The 17,256-nt window shown below is 44.9% G+C and overlaps 2 protein-coding genes across 4 annotated transcripts in view; both read right to left on the bottom strand.

Annotated features, from left to right (window-relative positions):
- Positions 1–17,256, bottom strand: part of ttn.2 (titin, tandem duplicate 2) — a 192,346-nt gene that overhangs the window by 134,783 nt on the left and 40,307 nt on the right. The window contains exons 38-48 of one of the 3 annotated variants that reach the window (XM_084478396.1): positions 14,015–14,293; positions 4,267–4,545; positions 3,888–4,175; positions 3,473–3,751; positions 3,037–3,318; positions 2,582–2,860; positions 2,126–2,410; positions 1,647–1,934; positions 1,187–1,477; positions 781–1,068; positions 543–653 (exon numbers count right to left, since the gene is read on the bottom strand). In XM_084478396.1, the coding sequence (XP_084334522.1) occupies positions 543–653; positions 781–1,068; positions 1,187–1,477; positions 1,647–1,934; positions 2,126–2,410; positions 2,582–2,860; positions 3,037–3,318; positions 3,473–3,751; positions 3,888–4,175; positions 4,267–4,545; positions 14,015–14,293 (2,949 nt within the window). Of the gene's footprint in view, positions 1–542; positions 654–780; positions 1,069–1,186; positions 1,478–1,646; positions 1,935–2,125; positions 2,411–2,581; positions 2,861–3,036; positions 3,319–3,472; positions 3,752–3,887; positions 4,176–4,266; positions 4,546–4,646; positions 4,744–14,014; positions 14,294–17,256 lie in introns of those variants that run through there. The other 2 variants (XM_084478398.1, XM_084478397.1) reach the window with 2 other exon arrangements.
- On the bottom strand, positions 4,604–12,987 carry LOC311358716 (titin-like; the record flags this gene model as incomplete). The annotated part of the gene is made up of 20 exons (XM_084478843.1): positions 4,604–4,611; positions 4,791–4,928; positions 5,034–5,312; positions 5,528–5,809; positions 6,363–6,413; positions 6,507–6,681; positions 7,014–7,180; positions 7,281–7,559; positions 7,664–7,942; positions 8,029–8,217; positions 9,232–9,441; positions 9,539–9,817; positions 9,967–10,245; positions 10,386–10,667; positions 10,777–11,055; positions 11,154–11,441; positions 11,609–11,887; positions 11,988–12,269; positions 12,355–12,633; positions 12,729–12,987. The coding sequence occupies 20 exons, from the start codon at positions 12,985–12,987 to the stop codon at positions 4,604–4,606; spliced, it is 4,563 nt and encodes a 1,520-aa protein (XP_084334969.1).

The following is a 17,256-nucleotide window of genomic DNA, read 5'->3' on the forward strand; positions in this document are numbered from 1 at the left end:
ACGGGGTCATCCCTATGTTCCCCGCTTTGTATGTGACCGGGGAGCGAATGTGTTTTTCGTAGGTGGAATCCGGAAGAATCATGAATATTAGGGTTACGGTTAGGGTTAGGGTGAGGGTTACGATTAGGGTTATGGTTAGGGTTACGGTTATGGTTAGGGTTAGGTTTAGGGTTAGGAGTCAGCGTGTGAGTTTGCCTGACAGGCTGTCTGTCCAATCCTCCAATCCTAGCGCTTGAGGCAGAACTTTTTCCGGATTCCACCTACGAAAAACACAGTCGCGACCGGGGAACATAGGTACGCTCCCGATCTAACTCTAACTACTACCACAGGTAACTCTCTCGTTAGCTATGGTGAAATGTTGGGAACAGTCTTTGCTATGAGTAGTCGGCTGAAAGTCTCGCCTATTAATTCTAGCCAGCCATAAATCTCTCCTTCGCTGGCTCAAATCCTCAGTTTGTCGCGTATGTTAGGAATGTCAACAATATTGCCGATGCAAACGCGGTGACGTTTATAGAATAAGGTCTATAGCTATATATGCTTACTCTCAGAGACATTGATGGACTTTGGCTCCTCGATGAAGAACAGGCTGTCCAGTTTCTTAGCTGGAGATGCAGTAGGCACCTCTGCAGGAGCAGGCTTTGCACCTGTTCCCTCTGCAACACACCAATTTCATATGTTCACAGCATGTTTAAAGTCATCAACACAAAAAGTTCACATAACCTAAACACAGCTTAGCAAGTTCACACAACCAAAACACCTGTGGTCTTCATTGAGTCTAACCTTTCAAAGTGACTTTAGCCTTGCAGAATTCACTGCCAGCATCGTTGCTGGCCTTGCAGAGGTAGTCCCCAGCGTGGGCCTTGGACACCTTGCTGATCTCCAGGCTCGCGGTCCCGTCCGCAAAACTGACTTTAGTGTCAGCAGAGGAGGTGAGCTCCTTCCGGTCCTTCATCCACTGAATAATCAGTGGAGGGGACCCACGGACGTGGCAGGTAAGGCTCATCTTGTCGCCCTCGACCACCGTCACCGCTTTAAGAGGGATGTCGAATACAGGTGGCTTCTTGGCCTCTGTAGCACAGAAGACCAATTTGGCAGTTATATAATAACTATAGACCATATTTTCATAAATTTGTCTAATTTTATTGCCAAGAATTGGAACAGATAACGTGTGACACAGTCGACATACCAGCTACATTGAGTGAGACGCCACAGCTGGCCTTGCCTGCCTCGTTGGACGCCTGGCAGGAGTACTTCCCACTGTCGGACACCTGGCTGTTCTTGATGCAGAGCACGGCTGCGTTGCTCTTAAAACTGATATCATATTTGTCAGAGCTATGGATCTCCATGTCCCCCTTGTACCAGCTCACAGCCATGGGCTGAGAACCGGCCACACGGCCCTCGATCTTCACCAGCTTGCCCTCCGTGTCCTCAATGCTTTCAGAGGGCTTTTTAGTGAATGTCGGAGGGTTTTTGCGCTCTGAAAATGAAAAGAAACAAGTGATTATGATTATGATTTATTTTGAAGTGGGTATTTGGATCCTCACACAAAGAGCGCCCCACAAGGCAGGAACAAAGCAACATCAGGGCCAGCCAACAAGAGAGGGTCCAAGCACCCAGAAGACATGAATGTGTCCCGGGTCATATACCTTTTACCGTGATATCTGAGCTGCAAGAGTCCTTCCCCATGTCATTAGTGGCATGGCAGAAGTATTTCCCAGTGTCCCCTTTATCTGCCTTCAGAATGGTTAGATGAGGGATGTTCTCCTCGCAGGTCATCTTATAGTTGCCGCCTGAGCGGATGTCCTTGTGGTCCTTCGACCATGTGACCTTAATAGGGGCGGAGCCTGTCATGTGACATTCCAGCTCAACACTTTCACCAACAGTCACTTCCTGTGGTGACAGCTTTGTTTCAAAGATGGGTGCGTATCTTGGTTCTGCAGGGTCCGCATTAGGAGGAACAGGAAAGAGCAACGACAAATGTTTAACAGCCAGCTAAAGCATGTTTTGTAACAACACTTTCTCATCCATGCTGATAAAGAGAGAACAGTGAGCTGGGAATAATACACACTGATGTGTGCTTTATGATCACCAAGAGTTTCTGTTAAGGGGTTACACTGGGACAGACCTTGCAGGATGAGCTTGGCTCTACAGGATGCGCTACCGACGCTGTTGGTGGCGACGCAACTGTACTCTCCAGAATGCCTCATCTCCCCAGGTCTTATCTCCAACACGGCTGTGTTGTCGTCGTACGACATGGAGAACTCATCTCCCTTCAGAGGCTCTCCGTCCCTCAGCCAGGACACCTCGACGGGCGAGGAGCCGGCTACACGACACTCAAACCTCACTACTTTGCCCTCAGTCTGCTGCAGACTGGTGATCTTCTTAGGGAAGGATGGTGGCGTCTTAGCCTCTGTAATCAAAGCACACCAGGGGGGTTTAGGAGAACAGCTGAGGCTGAACACAATGGACATGCTTTAGAAATTGTTTTCAATTGAAATCCAACATTTGACTGAACTATAATATCAGTTTTAAACAGCGGCTAGGTGCTGAGATTAAGCTTTGCACGCAGAAAGATGTTCACCTTGGACACTTAGTCTGCATGTAGAGGAGGTGGAGCCTATACGGTTCTCTGCCTTGCAGGTGTAATCCCCGACATCAGATTTTCCAGCTTTGCTAAGCTTCAGGCAGGCCACACCTTTAGAGTACTCCAATTTACAGGTGGGGCTTGACCTCACTTTGCCATCAGCCTTGAACCAGGACACTTTGATTTCAGGGGTTCCTTCCAGCTGGCACTTCAAACACACTGCATCTCCTGTAGTCACCTCCATATGCTCCAAGGCCTCAACGAAATAGGGGGGTTCTACAGAATCAGACACACCAGGTAAAAAGAGCCATATAGAAAACCAGGCTAGCTTGACTCAAGCAAACAGGCAATGAAGCAAAACTGCACAATGTATTTAGATGGAACAGAACATATGAAAACACACAACTTAATACCCTTGATTTAGCTAGGCCTCAACAGAGGGGTGGACTGACCTAGAATAGTCACTGATGCCTCGCAGGTGTCCGTTCCAGCGTCATTGGACACTTGACATGAGAACTTCCCAGCAGCCTCTTTCTCATCAGTGCTCAAACACTCCAGGATACAGGAGCTCTCTGTGGTGGTGATGTTGTATTTATAAGAGGAAAATATCTGCTGGCCGTCTTTGTACCAGTTCACTGTGATCATGGGGCTCCCGGTGTACGTGCACTCTAGCATCAGAGCTTTTCCCTTCTCTACCATCATGTCCTTCAGCTTCTTTGAAAAGTAGGCTGGTTCTGAATGACATAATCAAACGCAGAGTTAGTTTGGAAACGTGGGTTGCATTTCAATGGCAGCTTATGTTTATTGTTGTCAGTTGTTTAATGGGAACACATAACACCCTTTAAAATAATAGTTTCAAGGTTAAATTAAGAGTCAAATGAGACAAACCTTTGACAGTCAGATTAACAGGGCAACTCTCCTTTCCTGCATCGTTTATGATCTGGCATGTATATTCACCAGCATGAGACTTATTGACATTGTAAAGCTCCAAGCGGGCCTGGTTATCCTTTAGGGACATCTCACAGTCTCCTCCAGCCATCATCTCCCTGGTTCCTCTGAACCACTTCAGTTTCAGTGGGGCACTTCCCTTCACAATGGCTGAGAAGGTCACACTAGTGCCTGGCATAGCCTCTGCAGGTTGTGGCTGCACCACAAAGGTTGGTGGCTCTGGATACGAACAGAAATAACACTTTAACATGGTGGAAGTTTCAGACTTTCACAAACCAGTCTCAATAACTGACAAAACAAGTTCTGGTCACCACATATCCATACAGCAAAGACATGCACGTCTATAGTTACTAACCTTTCACAGTGAAAGACGCAGTGGTTTGAGCTGATCCAGCCTTGTTGACAGCTGCGCATTTATACACTCCAGAATCAGACAACTTAAGAGTGGGAACCTTCAGTGTGCAGTTGTTGTCACTGAATGCAATCTCATAGTTAGGACCTTTCTGTATCTCCTCTCCATCGTGGTACCAGGATATTACGAACGGCGGGGAGCCGGACACTTTGCATTCAATGTCTCCTGAATTCCCAACAACTGCATTACAATCCTTTAATGTCCTCAAGAATGAGGGAGGAATTATTTTATCTGTAGAGGAAGGAAAGCAGTAGTGAAGCATGCATACCAATAATAAAACATTCACGTATCATCAAACAGCAGGAAGAAAGGGAACACCAACCTAGAACAGTGAGGTTTATTTTGCTCAGGTCTTTGCCAACCTCATTCTCAACCTCAAATGTGTATTCTCCAGTGTCAAGCCTCTCAGCGGAAAGGACTTTGAGGCTGGAGATCATCTTGGAGAAGGAGATTTTGTATTTCCTTCCAGAGGCCAGCTCTATGCCATCCTTGAACCACTTAGGAACGAGCTGTGGCGTTCCACACACTTTGACCTCTAAGGCGGCAATTTCACCTGCAGTAACACTCAGTGCATCAGGCTTATCCACTATCTTAGCGGGCTCTGAAATTCACAAGAGAAGAGCAGAGAGATTGTTAATGAAACCTGGAAGAAAAGAAGATCAAAGAACTGCAAGAGAAAAAGATAATTAGATAGTTACAAACCTAGAATAGTCAAGTTAGCAAAACATTCCACATTGCCAGCATCATTTGTCAGTTGGCAGGTGTATTTTCCTGCAGTGGTGGCATCAGCCTTAAAGACTCTAAGTGTGACCTGGTTGTTTTCAAAGGTGATTTTCCTGTTGTCACCATCCCTGAGAATGTGATCCTTGTCCTGAACCCAGGACACAGTAATGGGTTCAGAGCCTTTAACTGTGGCAACAAGGGTCACCTCCTCTCCAAATATAGCTGTCATGTTTGACAGTCTCTTCACAAACGACGGCGGCTCTGAAGAGAGGAAAAACGCAGAGATGGAAAGTCAGCAGGGTGACAAAGTAATCCGCAAATCCAATATTTATGATTTTGATTTGACACCATCGCATTTCTACTGACCTCTGAGTTTAACTGACGTCTGGCAGGTTTCACTTCCTACACTGTTCGACACTTTGCACTCGTATTCGCCAGCATCTGAAGGCTCAAGTCCAATGATATGCAGAGTGGCTGAACTGCCCTCGCTCAGCATCTTACACTTCCTGCTCTCCATGAGAGGCTTTCTGTCTTTGAGCCAGGTGATCTGAAAGGGCGCTGTACCGCTGATCTCACAGTACAGACTCACATCTTTGGCCTTCAGCCCCTCGAATGGCTGAAGTACTTTGATGAAAGAGGGTGGGTCTACAAAAACATCAAACAGCTGTTAAGAGGCATTCAGGACAAGGTAGCCAGACTGAAATTCTTGACCAATGTCTCCCAAAAAACTGCAATTAATCTCTCCTGTCTGAATGATACACTGGAGTCTGAACTGGACAGCCAATGCATCAGACAGTCAGAGCAACAGCAGAAGACATCATATAATAGATAGTAGTCTGACTGAGTCATCAGTGTCTGACCTTTAACAGTAACGGTGGTGCTGCAGCTCACACTGCCAGCATCATTCTGAGCTTCGCAGGTGTAAACTCCATCGTCACGGAAGCTGGTGGTGAGCAGTTCTAGGACTGCTACTGAGTCAACAAAGGACATCCTTATGTTGCTCCCCTCTGTGACCTGACTGTCATTTTTGTACCAGGTCATTTTCAGAGGAGCCGTGCCACTGATCTTGCACTCCAGATGGAGTGGCTCACCCTTTTTCACAAACTTTGTGCCAGGGAGTTTCAGCACAAACTCAGGTGGTTCTGGAAGAGCCAAAATTTAGACATGTTAGCTGGTGGACATATGAACGCCATTAAACAGACATGGAAAGCGGTTTGAAACAAACAAGGTAAGTCAGAAAGCTATTAGTAAGTTACTGCAGAAAGATGACTGCAGGACATACAGATGTAATGTTCTGCATATAGCATACAGCATTATAGGAAATAAGAACAAATATGAAGCAGACTGCATAACAGACAGGACACTCAAGAGCGTGAAAAGTGATGACTGAAGGCAATGCATGGAGAGTGGGTAAGATGCTCAGTGATGATATGCCAAGTTAGAGCTGAAGAATGAGGGCAAGCCAACCTTTGACTCTTAAGTCTGCACTGCAGCGGGCAGAACCAGCATCATTGCTGACTTGACAAGAGTAGACTCCACTGTGGGCCAGGGATACAGAGTAAAGATCTAAGAAGCAGGACTGTCCTTCCAGTCCTGTAAAACATGTTGGCCCAGTCATGAGCTCTGTGTCATCCTTCAACCATTTCACGGTGAAGGGAGCACTGCCTGTGAATGTGCCTTTGAAGCGCACATTACCATTGGGCAAGGCAGCCTGAGACTCAGGCAGCAGAGTAAAGCTGGGGGGTTCTGAAGAGAACAAGACGAATAGGGTTAAAGAGGTACTCACCTTACCACACCACAACATGTGTCATGGGGTTCCATGATTTAATGTCCTCTAACCTTTCACTCTGAGGGTTCCGTGGCTTTCACAGCTTCCAGCTTTGTTGGTCAATTTGCAAGAGTAGGAGCCTGCATCAGACTTCTCTAGCTGTTCGATCTCTATTGACACAGAGTTATCCTGCTGGATTAGCTTGTGTTTCACTCCACTGGAGATTTTGCTTCCATCTTTCTGCCACTCCACAGATATGGGAAGAGATCCAGACACTTTGCATAAGATTTGCACAAAGGAGCCCAAAATCTCCTGGAATTCTGACAGTGGTTTGATGAAGCTTGGTGGGATTACTTGCTCTGTTACCAGAAGAACAATGCCGACATGGTTAGCATTGAACAAATGTGTACATATTATAAACAGATTTTGAGAGATGATAGGATTATTTATTTGTGTTTGCACCAACCTAAAACGATCAATTTAACTTTACAGCTGCAGCTACTGATGTGGTTGGCCACTTCAAAGATATATTCTCCCCCGTCTTCACTCTGGGCTGAGTGTATCGACAGTTTACTGACATTGTTGTCGAAGCTCAGTTTATGTTGCCTAATTGACTGCAGCTCTTTGCCATTTTTCATCCATTTGACTTTGAGCTGAGGGGAACCCGTTACTTTACAGTCCAGACTGACTGGGTCTCCAACTGTCACCTTAATCACCTCAGGCTTCTCTGGGATCTGTGGGGGTTCTACAAGGCATACAAAAACATCAGCATCTCCCTAACTTCTGACCAAAGGACAAAAACGGCAAACATTTATGAATGGGTTGTTATATATGCAAAGCAATACCTTGTACTGTTAGGATGGAGAAGCACCTGTCCTGCCCAGCCTCATTGGCCACCTGGCAGGTGTATTTTCCACTGTGACTGGCCTCACAGGCTGCTATCCTGAGCATGGCAACATTGTTCTCAAATGTCCTCTCTATCTTAGGATCTTCCAAGATCCAATTCTCATCTTTTTGCCATTGTACAGAAAGGGTTGGGGAGCCCTTAACGGCACACTGAAACTCTGCCATTGTGCCCAAGACGGTGATGACGTTCTCAAACTTCTGGGTAAAGCTTGGTGGCTCTATCATTTAACACATGACAGATTCACAATCATGGTCAGAAAGGAACTCAAATCTGTATCACATTCCAAATGTTGATGTCCTTAAAAACACTGAAAATACCAACCTTTGATGCTAAGTGTCGTTTTACAGGTTGAGCTTCCGACCTCGTTAGATACAGTGCACTGGTACTCCCCGACATCTATAGTGTCACACTTCTGCACCTCCAGGGTCAGAGTACCGGTGACCTGGGAGATTGCGTATTTCCCACTGCTCTTTATCTGCTTTGTGTTTTTGAACCAAGTTATCTCAAATGGAGCTGTTCCTGCAACTCCACACTCAAAGCAGGCGATGGATCCCTTCACTACGTCAGCCGGTGAAAGTTCTCTAACAAATGTTGGAGGTTCTGAGACGAGAGATACAAGATTTATTCAACACTTGTTTGAGTTGAAAAGACATTCACTTAAGTACAAACCTTCCGACCAAACTGACCTTTGACATGTAGTTCCATACTGCAACTCTCGCTGCCGGCCTCATTCCGGGCCTCGCAGTAGAATTGCCCGCTGTCTCTGACCTCAGCCCCACTGAGCTCCAGGGTGGCGACAGAGTTTATAAAGGACGTCTTGTATCTATTGCTGGGAACGATCTCTGAGCTGCCTCTGAACCAGTTAATGTCTATCTCTGGAGTTCCGGTCACCTGACATTCAAATAATTTATTTTGACCAGGACGGACAACAGACAGGCGTTCAGGGCTTCGAATGAATTTTGGGGGCTCTATGGGCATAATGAAACAAAGAGTGTAAATATCGGGGGAGAAAACACTGAATGTACAATTGATATTGACTTGATGAGAAAATGTGTAACCTTTGACATAGAGTGCTGCCTGGCATGAAGTGGCGCCGACATCATTCTTGATCTCACAGATATAGTCTGCAGAATCTGAGGTCTTCGCAAAGAAGATCTCCAGCAAGGTGGAGGTGTTGTCTTTGATCACATAGCAGTCAGAGCTTGATAAAATCTCCTTTTTGTCTTTAAACCATTTAATGGTCAAAGGTGGGGTGCCGGAGATCAGGACATTAAACTTGACCTTTGACCCAGGTAAAACAGACGTGGATTCTGGCCTTTCCAGAACACATGGTGGTTCTGTTGGTGGATTAAATATGACATTTTACTTTTACAATTTCAAACTCTGCTTATGTAATTTTAAAGAATACTGGTAACAAGAAATGTGGTCTAACCTTTGACTAAAAGGATGCCAGAGCACTGGTCTGATCCAGCTTTGTTTCTAGCTATGCAGGTATAGCTGCCACTGTCTTTACTGTCAAGACGAGATATTTCCAAGAAAGCCAAATTTTCAAAGAATGTGCATTTGTGTTTTTCATCAGTCTGGATCTCCTTTTCATCTTTGTACCACTGAAGAGCGATAGGCAGCGAGCCTGACACAAGACACTCTAGGTGGGCAAATGATCCTTTGATACTCTCCATCTGCTTCAATTTTCTTGTGAAAGATGGTGGAAGTATTTGATCTGACATTTAAAGAAACATAGTGAGAATATATAATTACATATGGCAGCATTCAGTACTAATACTTACAATGCACTTGTATAGTGCTTAAAATGTACTGACCTAGAATAGTTAGTGAAGCTTCACAACAATTTTGTCCAACATCATTTGACACCTCAAAGGTGTATTCACCACTATCATTTGTCTCTGTTTTCAGGATCTTCAGTATGGAGCTTGTGTCAGTGCTCTGAATCTTATATCTCTTTCCAGAGGCTAGCTCCTTTCCACCCTTCAGCCATGTGGTCTTGAGCGGTTTGGTGCCTGAGAACCGACATTCAAGAGCGGCTGGATCTCCCTGGGTGACACTGATTGACCTTGCCTCCTCTTTGATCTTAGCCGGTTCTGATGAACAGTTTGTTATGATGTTAAACAGGATATACATAAAGTAATGAAATATTATATGGGCGCAAGCTAAGACACAATAGACTTCAGAACCAACCTTTTACAGTCAGAACAGCAGAACATTTCTGGCTCCCTGCCTGGTTGTGAGACAGGCAGGTGTACTTGCCAGAGTGGTCGGCATGTACACTGGTAATGTGGAGAAGGGCGATCTTATTCTCATATGTAATATTAATGTGTTCAGCTTCTTTGAGCTCATGGTCATCTTTAAGCCAGGACACCGTCATGGGTTCAGAACCCTTCAGAGAACATTGTAGAGACACCTCCTTGGACACCAGGCAGCTCATGTTCTCAAGCTTATGAACAAACGATGGTGGTTCTACAAGGTTCATAAAAACATCACATGAATAAATTCTTCTTCTCTTCCAACAGTGACTATTTCAAAAAAATAATTGAAATGATAGGGTTTTGATTTGCTACTAGCAAAGGAAACCAAATGAATGGATGAATTAAAGAAATATGGTATACCTTTGAGTGTTACTTGACATTCACTCGAGGTGTTTCCCACCTTGTTCTCCACATGACACTTGTAAGATCCTGTATCTGCTGCCTCTACTGACAGCACTTGCAGCACCACCTGGTGGTCCTTCACAGTCACTTTGTGTCTCTTGTCATTCCTGAGCAGTTTCGCATTTTTATAAAAGGAGACACTGAATGGACCAGAGCCAGACAGCTGTCCCTCCAGAACTAGTTCAGAGCCTTTCACTACGTCTTTGGAGTCCAAACAACGCACAAATACTGGGGGCTCTAAAAGAAGATGGAAGCTTTGTGAGCAAACTCCACTACACGTGATAATACTTATCAAATGCATATCCCTCAGAGTCAAACCAAATATATCCATCTATAGTATTAGTTAAACTGAGCAAATAAATCAAAATGGAACCAACCTTCGACTGTCATGGTACAGCAACAGCGGTCACTTCCAGCCTCGCTGGAAGCCACACAGAGATAATCTCCACAATCCTCCACGCTGCTGTCTACCACCTCCAGAGAGGCCACTGAGTCAGTCACAACCATGGTGTATTTAGGACTACTGCTGACTTCTATCTCATCCTTGAACCATTTATAAGAGATGACAGGGGTTCCTGTGGCTCTGCACTCTATCTTCACAGAGCTGCCACTGGTGACCATCTTAATAGCCTCCAGCTTCTTCTCAAACATAGGAGGTTCTGGGAGGAGAGGGATGATGGGACAAGAGTGAATATTGATTTCATTATATCTAAGTTAAAGACCAGAGGATTTCAATATGCAGATAAAACAATGTACAAAACAAGCCACCTTTTACAAAGAGGACAGCAGTACAATCCACTTTCCCAGCATCGTTGGATACTTGGCATGTGAACTTAGCAGAGTCACTGGGTTTCACTGAGTGGAGTTCCAAGGAGCTGTATGAGGGATCTTTCTTAATGAAATATAAGCCTCCAGTGGAAATTTCCTTTTCTTCTCTGAACCACTTGACAGCCAGAGGAGCTGTTCCAGTGAAGGCTGATTTCAAACAAACAGTGGAGCCTGGTATTACCTCTAGGTTTTCTGGTTTCACTGTGAAAGCTGGGGGCTCTAGAAACCAAGACATGCATATGTTATGTCAACATTAAATCGTTATTGGCATAAGACAAAAGATCAACATGATGGAAAAAGTCTGAATTATCCATAACCTTTGACATAGAGAGTGCCACTTGTTTCTTTAAAGCCAGCAGAATTTTTAGCTCTGCATTTATAAACTCCTGAGTCAGCTTTCTGTAGCTTCATGATTTTCAGAGTAGCAGAGCTATCTTTGAACTCTGACAGGAACCTTCCCCCAGACGCAATCTCTGCATCATCCTTGAACCAAATGATGGTCATTGGTTGGGAACCGGACACTTTACAGTCCATGGAGACATCCGCAGAGATGCAACCATCAACCCTTTTCAGTGACTTAGTGAAAGTTGGAGGCATTGTCCGATCTGGTTGTTGAAGAGAAAACATCTCAGCTAGTTAGGAGTTCAACAGTTCAATTATCTCAAAGATTATTGATATTGAAAGAGGTTTCATGTGTAAGAAATATAACAAATTATGCATTAGATATTGTCAATCTGTTAATAGCACCATATCGAAGAGGTAAACAGCTAACCTAGGACGGTAACGGAGCATGTGCACTGGTCCTTGCCCACTTTGTTGGTCACCTCCATCCTGAATTCAGAAGTGTCGTCTTTTTCTGCTGCCAAAATTTTTAACATGGCAGTTTTCTCCTTCAGAGTGATTTTGTATTTACGACCACTCATCACCTCCTTTCCATCTTTAAACCATTTCACCTTGAGGTCTGGGCTTCCAGCGATTGTACATTCCAATGTGGCTGAATCTCCTGCAGTCACACTAATGGACTCTGCAGGTTCTACGATTCTGGCGGGTTCTGAGGTAAGATAGTTCAGTTAGTTGTAGGGACATAACTGGCTCAAAGTCCTTCATATATTTTTCATATTCATCATTAGGGATTCATATTATATACTGACCTTGAACAGTCAAAGTAGCTTCACATTTCTGTTGCCCTGCCTTGTTCTCTGCTTGGCATGTATACTTTCCACCATGGCTGATAGTGACAGTGGATATTGTAAGGCTGGCAACATTGTTCTCAAATCTCATGCTGATATTGGGATCATCATCTCTTAGGATCTCAGAGTCTTTTGTCCATTTAACAGTGAGAGGAGCTGATCCTTTTATACTGCCTTGAAGTTTGACTGTGTTATCCAACACTGCCACAACACTCTCAACTCTTTTTGAGAATGATGGTGGTTCTACACAAAACATGTAAAATGTCATCATTCAAGGCTTTGACTTAACAACCAATGTATGCCTTTCACTAAACCAACAAGTACTAACCTTTTAGTTTAGCTAGTGCCTTAGTGCTTATTTTACCCACATCATTGGAAGCAACACACTCGTAGTCTCCGACATCTGCACTTTCAAATGTCTGAATCTCAAGCCGTGCCAGAGACTCTTGGGAAACCACCTTGTATCTTTGATCAGAGGCAATAGCTTTCTTATTTTTGAACCAGTTGATTTCAAAAGGACCTGTTCCTGTAATCTCACACTCAAGGTGAGCTGGACTTCCTTTAATAGCCTCCATTGTTTTCAGCTCCTTCTTAAATGAGGGTGGTTCTGAGAGGCAAGAAAACATTAAGATTACACACAGAAAGTCCCTCCTGCGTCTTATTCTACGTTGACTCCAGGACTTTTCAAATAGTTTGACAAACCTTTAACTGCTATCAGGGTGTTACAGCTATCACTGCCAGCATCATTTGAAACCTCACAGATGTACGTCCCACTGTCTGTAACAAGAACATTCACCATCTCCAGAGTGGCTGCTCCATTCTTGAAGGAGATTTTATATTTATCTCCATGGCTGAGCTCTCTGTTGTTGCAAAACCAGTGGACACGGAGTTCTGGAGATCCTTTAATTGTGCACTGTAAGCGGGCAGCTATGCCCTTTTTCCAAGTCAACTTCGGCTCCATCTTCTTGACAAAGGCAGGGGGCTCTAGAAGTGTCCCGTTTGTTTGTTTTATCATTGAAAAGAGATAAACATGGCGTTACTACCAAGAGAGAAGTGTACATGAGAGAAATACTTAAGAAAAGCAAGAGTGTGTTAGCAACAGCAAGAGAGGGCTCAACAATACACCACCAGCGTGATGGACGGTGCTGTGCATCTGGTCATGAAAACACGGAAATCACACCCTTAAGATCTTACCTTGAACAGTGACCTCAGCCTGGCAGGTCGAACTCCCTGCCTCGTTTGTGGCTGTACAGACATATTTCCCAGAGTCCTTCAATTTAGACTTGGGGATCTCAAGAACAGCCACTTTTTCCTCAAACCACATTTTACACTCCATGGTCTGGTGGACCTTTTTGCCATCCCTGGTCCAGGTGACAAACACACCAGTGTCTTCATCCACCTGACACTCCAGGTGCAGTGCCTCATCGACAGCTGCAGACACTGGCTCAAACGCCTTCACAAAGCTTGGCTTACTGACAACCCTGAGCTCTGTGGTGAAGGTAGCAGTGCCAACAGGGTTGGAGGCTTTACAGAGGTACACCCCCTGATGGGATAGCTCAAGGCATGTAATCTCAAGGGAATACTTGTTCTTTTCACTTTTCATCAAATAGTTCCCCTCAGAAGAGATTGCTATGTTGTTCTTGTGCCAGACAACTTCCATCGGTGAAGTTCCAGTGACTGAGCACTGGAACACGGTGCGTTTACCAACATATAATGTCATTGGTTCTGATTTTGATACAAATACTGGCGGGTACATTTCTAAGGAGAGTAGGTAAACATGTAGAAAAACAGGATATAAATATGAACAGTCTGGACCAACTTCAATGTTCCAAACTTTGACAAATAATAAATTTGGCAAATATGTGGACGTAAGATAGGTAAGGTAAAGAACACATATTTAACCAACCTCTTACCAACTCGGTTATACAAACACCACTCTGTACCTCATACAGAAAGAGGATTTAAAGACCACACAGTGGTTCTCTTACCAGTGACATTCACAGTGGCGGAGCAGCTGTCGGCGCCGTGCTGGTTGGAGGCCTTGCAGCTGTATTCCCCGCTGTCAGCCTTGGTGGGGCTCTGGAGCTCCAGGGCTGAGCCGCCTTGGTGGCTGAGGATCCGGTATTTGTCGCTCTGCCGTATCTCCACAGCCGACTTGTACCATTTGAAGGTCACGTTCGGAGCATCTTCAATCTCACATTCCATCTTGGCATAGCCGCCAACGTTGATCTCCATAGAGCTTATCCTCTGCTTGAAGATTGGTGGTACTGAGGAACAGAATGAGATTGAATTAGTCATCACATCAATGTGTTCATCACCATTTAATAAAGCGTGATAGAAATAATGTTCTGGAATGGTGGAATGCACAGCGATGATGAGATTCATTCCAGTAGGTGACTGTGGAAAAGAAAAATGATGACTGTGGGAAAGAAAGACAATGGAGGTTGAAAGGAAAGAAAGGACGAACAGTGACCCCGTGCTGAATAAACATGGTGTGCTTTATGATCGAATGGACCTGAACGGTGTGTGAATGATTGTACTAAATGTTATAATGCTGTCCTTCCTGCACCAATGGTGTTCTGATGTATCTTAATATTTTAAAAGCACGGGGGCTCTTGTTCTGGCAAGAATAAAAAGAATGGAGTCCTGGGAACATGCATGAACCAAGAGCTGATGGAGAGAATGAGACGTTGATGAGGTGAAGACCAGATCTTAAAGACATTAGACAAAGCCTGATGCTTGTCTACTACTGAACTGAGCAGATCCCCAGGCTAAAGAGATCTGGTCTACAGACCCATATCAAGATGTTTCCATGGTGAGTTAGTAAAAGTGACCTTCTTAAGAGTGAAATGAAAACCGTGATCCAACAAAGTTCAATAAAACAGAGCTACTTAAAATGGTCTTCTATGGTTAAGGTTATTTTGTTGACGTGACTGGTGTGCATGGTTCTGTTAGTTGGTTGCAGGTGGAGTGATGGATAGATAAGATCTGATCTGCCTGGATTCAGGTTCTGGTTTTCAGAAATGAAAACCGTGATCCAACAAAGTTCAATAAAACAGAGCTACTTAAAATGGTCTTCTATGGTTAAGGTTATTTTGTTGACGTGACTGGTGTGCATGGTTCTGTTAGTTGGTTGCAGGTGGAGTGATGGATAGATAAGATCTGATCTGCCTGGATTCAAACCTCTTGAGACCACAGTGAGTCTTGAAGATGTTGTTGTCTTGCCAGCTTCGTTCTCAGCCTCACAGATATATTCTCCTTGATGCTTCTCCTTGATAGCTTTGTTGATAATCAGTGTGTATGTGTCATTGTCTTTAGAACACTTGAACTCTTTGCCAGATTTGACCAATTTATCATTGAAAAGCCAGTTTACCTTGGTGACATACTCTATGGTGGTACTAAACTTTACCATACTGTCCTCGTCAACAGATAAATCCTGCAGAGAGGTGACTATGGCAGGGTTGGACAATGTTAATTCCCCCTTAAAGGTCATTTCCCGGCTCTCCCTCTGAACAGAAATGTCTATAGACTGCTCTGTGGTGCTGGAACTAGATCTGATGCTGACCACATCGACAGCCGCTACGTCTTGCTGGCTCTTCACAGACTTCACCTCCTGTCTGCTCACCTGCAATGACTGCTCAGAAGCCAAATGAACCTCACTGGAGACCTGGATAACCTGTTTCTTCACCTTGTCTTCCTGAATGACCACCTGCTGCTCTGTGCTCAGAGAATCTAGCACCAAGCCAGATTCTGTTTTAATAGAAGCAGCCTGAATCTGAGTTGCAGTAAAATCCACAATACTTTCCGCTACGTGGATGGACTCAACCACAGATGACAGCATTTCCTTTGAGGGAGCAGAAATTACCTGCATTCTCTGAGGCCTGTCTAGAAGCATAGTACTGGGCTGTTCCAGAGTCAGGGCCTGGGACTCCTGGTAAACTATAGAGTGGAAGGCTGCCTGCAGTTCAGACCTCAGGTCAGCTGTCTGGGGGTACTCACCATCAAAAGCCAGAGAGATTTCTATGGGGGCACCAGATGACGTGACAAGGTATGTAAACATTGAACGTTTTGGCTCTTTCTGAACCTTTACTTCCTGGATCTGTGCCGCCTCTAACTTCCCCACCACTTCGGCGAGTAGCAGTGGTTGTTCCTGGGCCACAGCAGACTGAAGAGCATCTTTCAGCTGATGTCTAATATTCACACTGGATGGTTTGGGAATCTGAATCACAAAGGTCAGCTCTTTGGGCAGGGCTGTGCTCTCTTCAGACTGTGGTGCCATTAAAGAAAGTTTTGGCTGTGTTGTAAAACAGATTTTAGAGGACTCTGACTTGATAATCTCATGAGAAAACTCCCCTTTCAGCACACGCTTCTCGTCCATCATGATTGACTGTCTGACTGACTGGCCCTCCTGGATCTGAACCGCAAAGTCCTGCTCTGCTGCCTCTAGAGACAAGCTGATCTCAGTAGAGATCTCCTTCTTCTCAACCTGGACTGGCTCTGTGGGAACCTTAGGCTCTACAGCTGTCTGGCAGGTGAATTTATCCACAGCAGTCAGACTCTCGGTATGGCCCTCCTCCAAAGCCTGGCTATCTTCTACAGTGGTGACATTCATTAAATTCCAATGCTCCTCCTTCTGAACTAAGGCACGCTGCTGTTTCATGTCACTACTGAAAATAGTCTCCTTTGGGAGCTGCATTGGGTGAAAGGAGACCTGGAGGATGTTCTGAGGTCTAGGCTCAGATCTAAGCTGTGATTTAACTCCTGTCACAGACACATCAAGATCTTTGTGATAATCTGCTGTGATCTCCCTTCTCTCCTCGGAGATAGCTGCATGATTCCTGGCCTTCTCCTGTTTCTGTGCTGCCAGCTGTTGCTTCGGTTTCTCAACGACAAGTAGTCCCTCTTTAGCTAGTTTCTGCACAAGCTGGTGGGAGTGAAGATGGAGTGAAGCCTGAACCTCTTTTATGGGCTGGATTGTAATGGTGCTAGGGGTAGCATCAAACCCTTTTCTATGTTCACACACCACAGTCCTTTGATCAATATGGCTGACACTGTGTAAAATGGTTGGACTTTTCTTGCTGCTCAACCTTTCTGGAGCTGGCTTGTCACATATGAACCTCTCCTCAAAAGGGAGGAGGTCCTGGTCTGTGATGACCTGCAGGTGCAATAACTGCTCTGGCTCAACCTGGGACTGAATGATCTCTGCACTGTCCAGACTCTGCAGCTGTTG

Source organism: Micromesistius poutassou (genome assembly GCF_964030765.1).
Source record: "Micromesistius poutassou genome assembly, chromosome: 14".
Classification (NCBI taxonomy): Eukaryota; Metazoa; Chordata; class Actinopteri; order Gadiformes; family Gadidae; genus Micromesistius; species Micromesistius poutassou.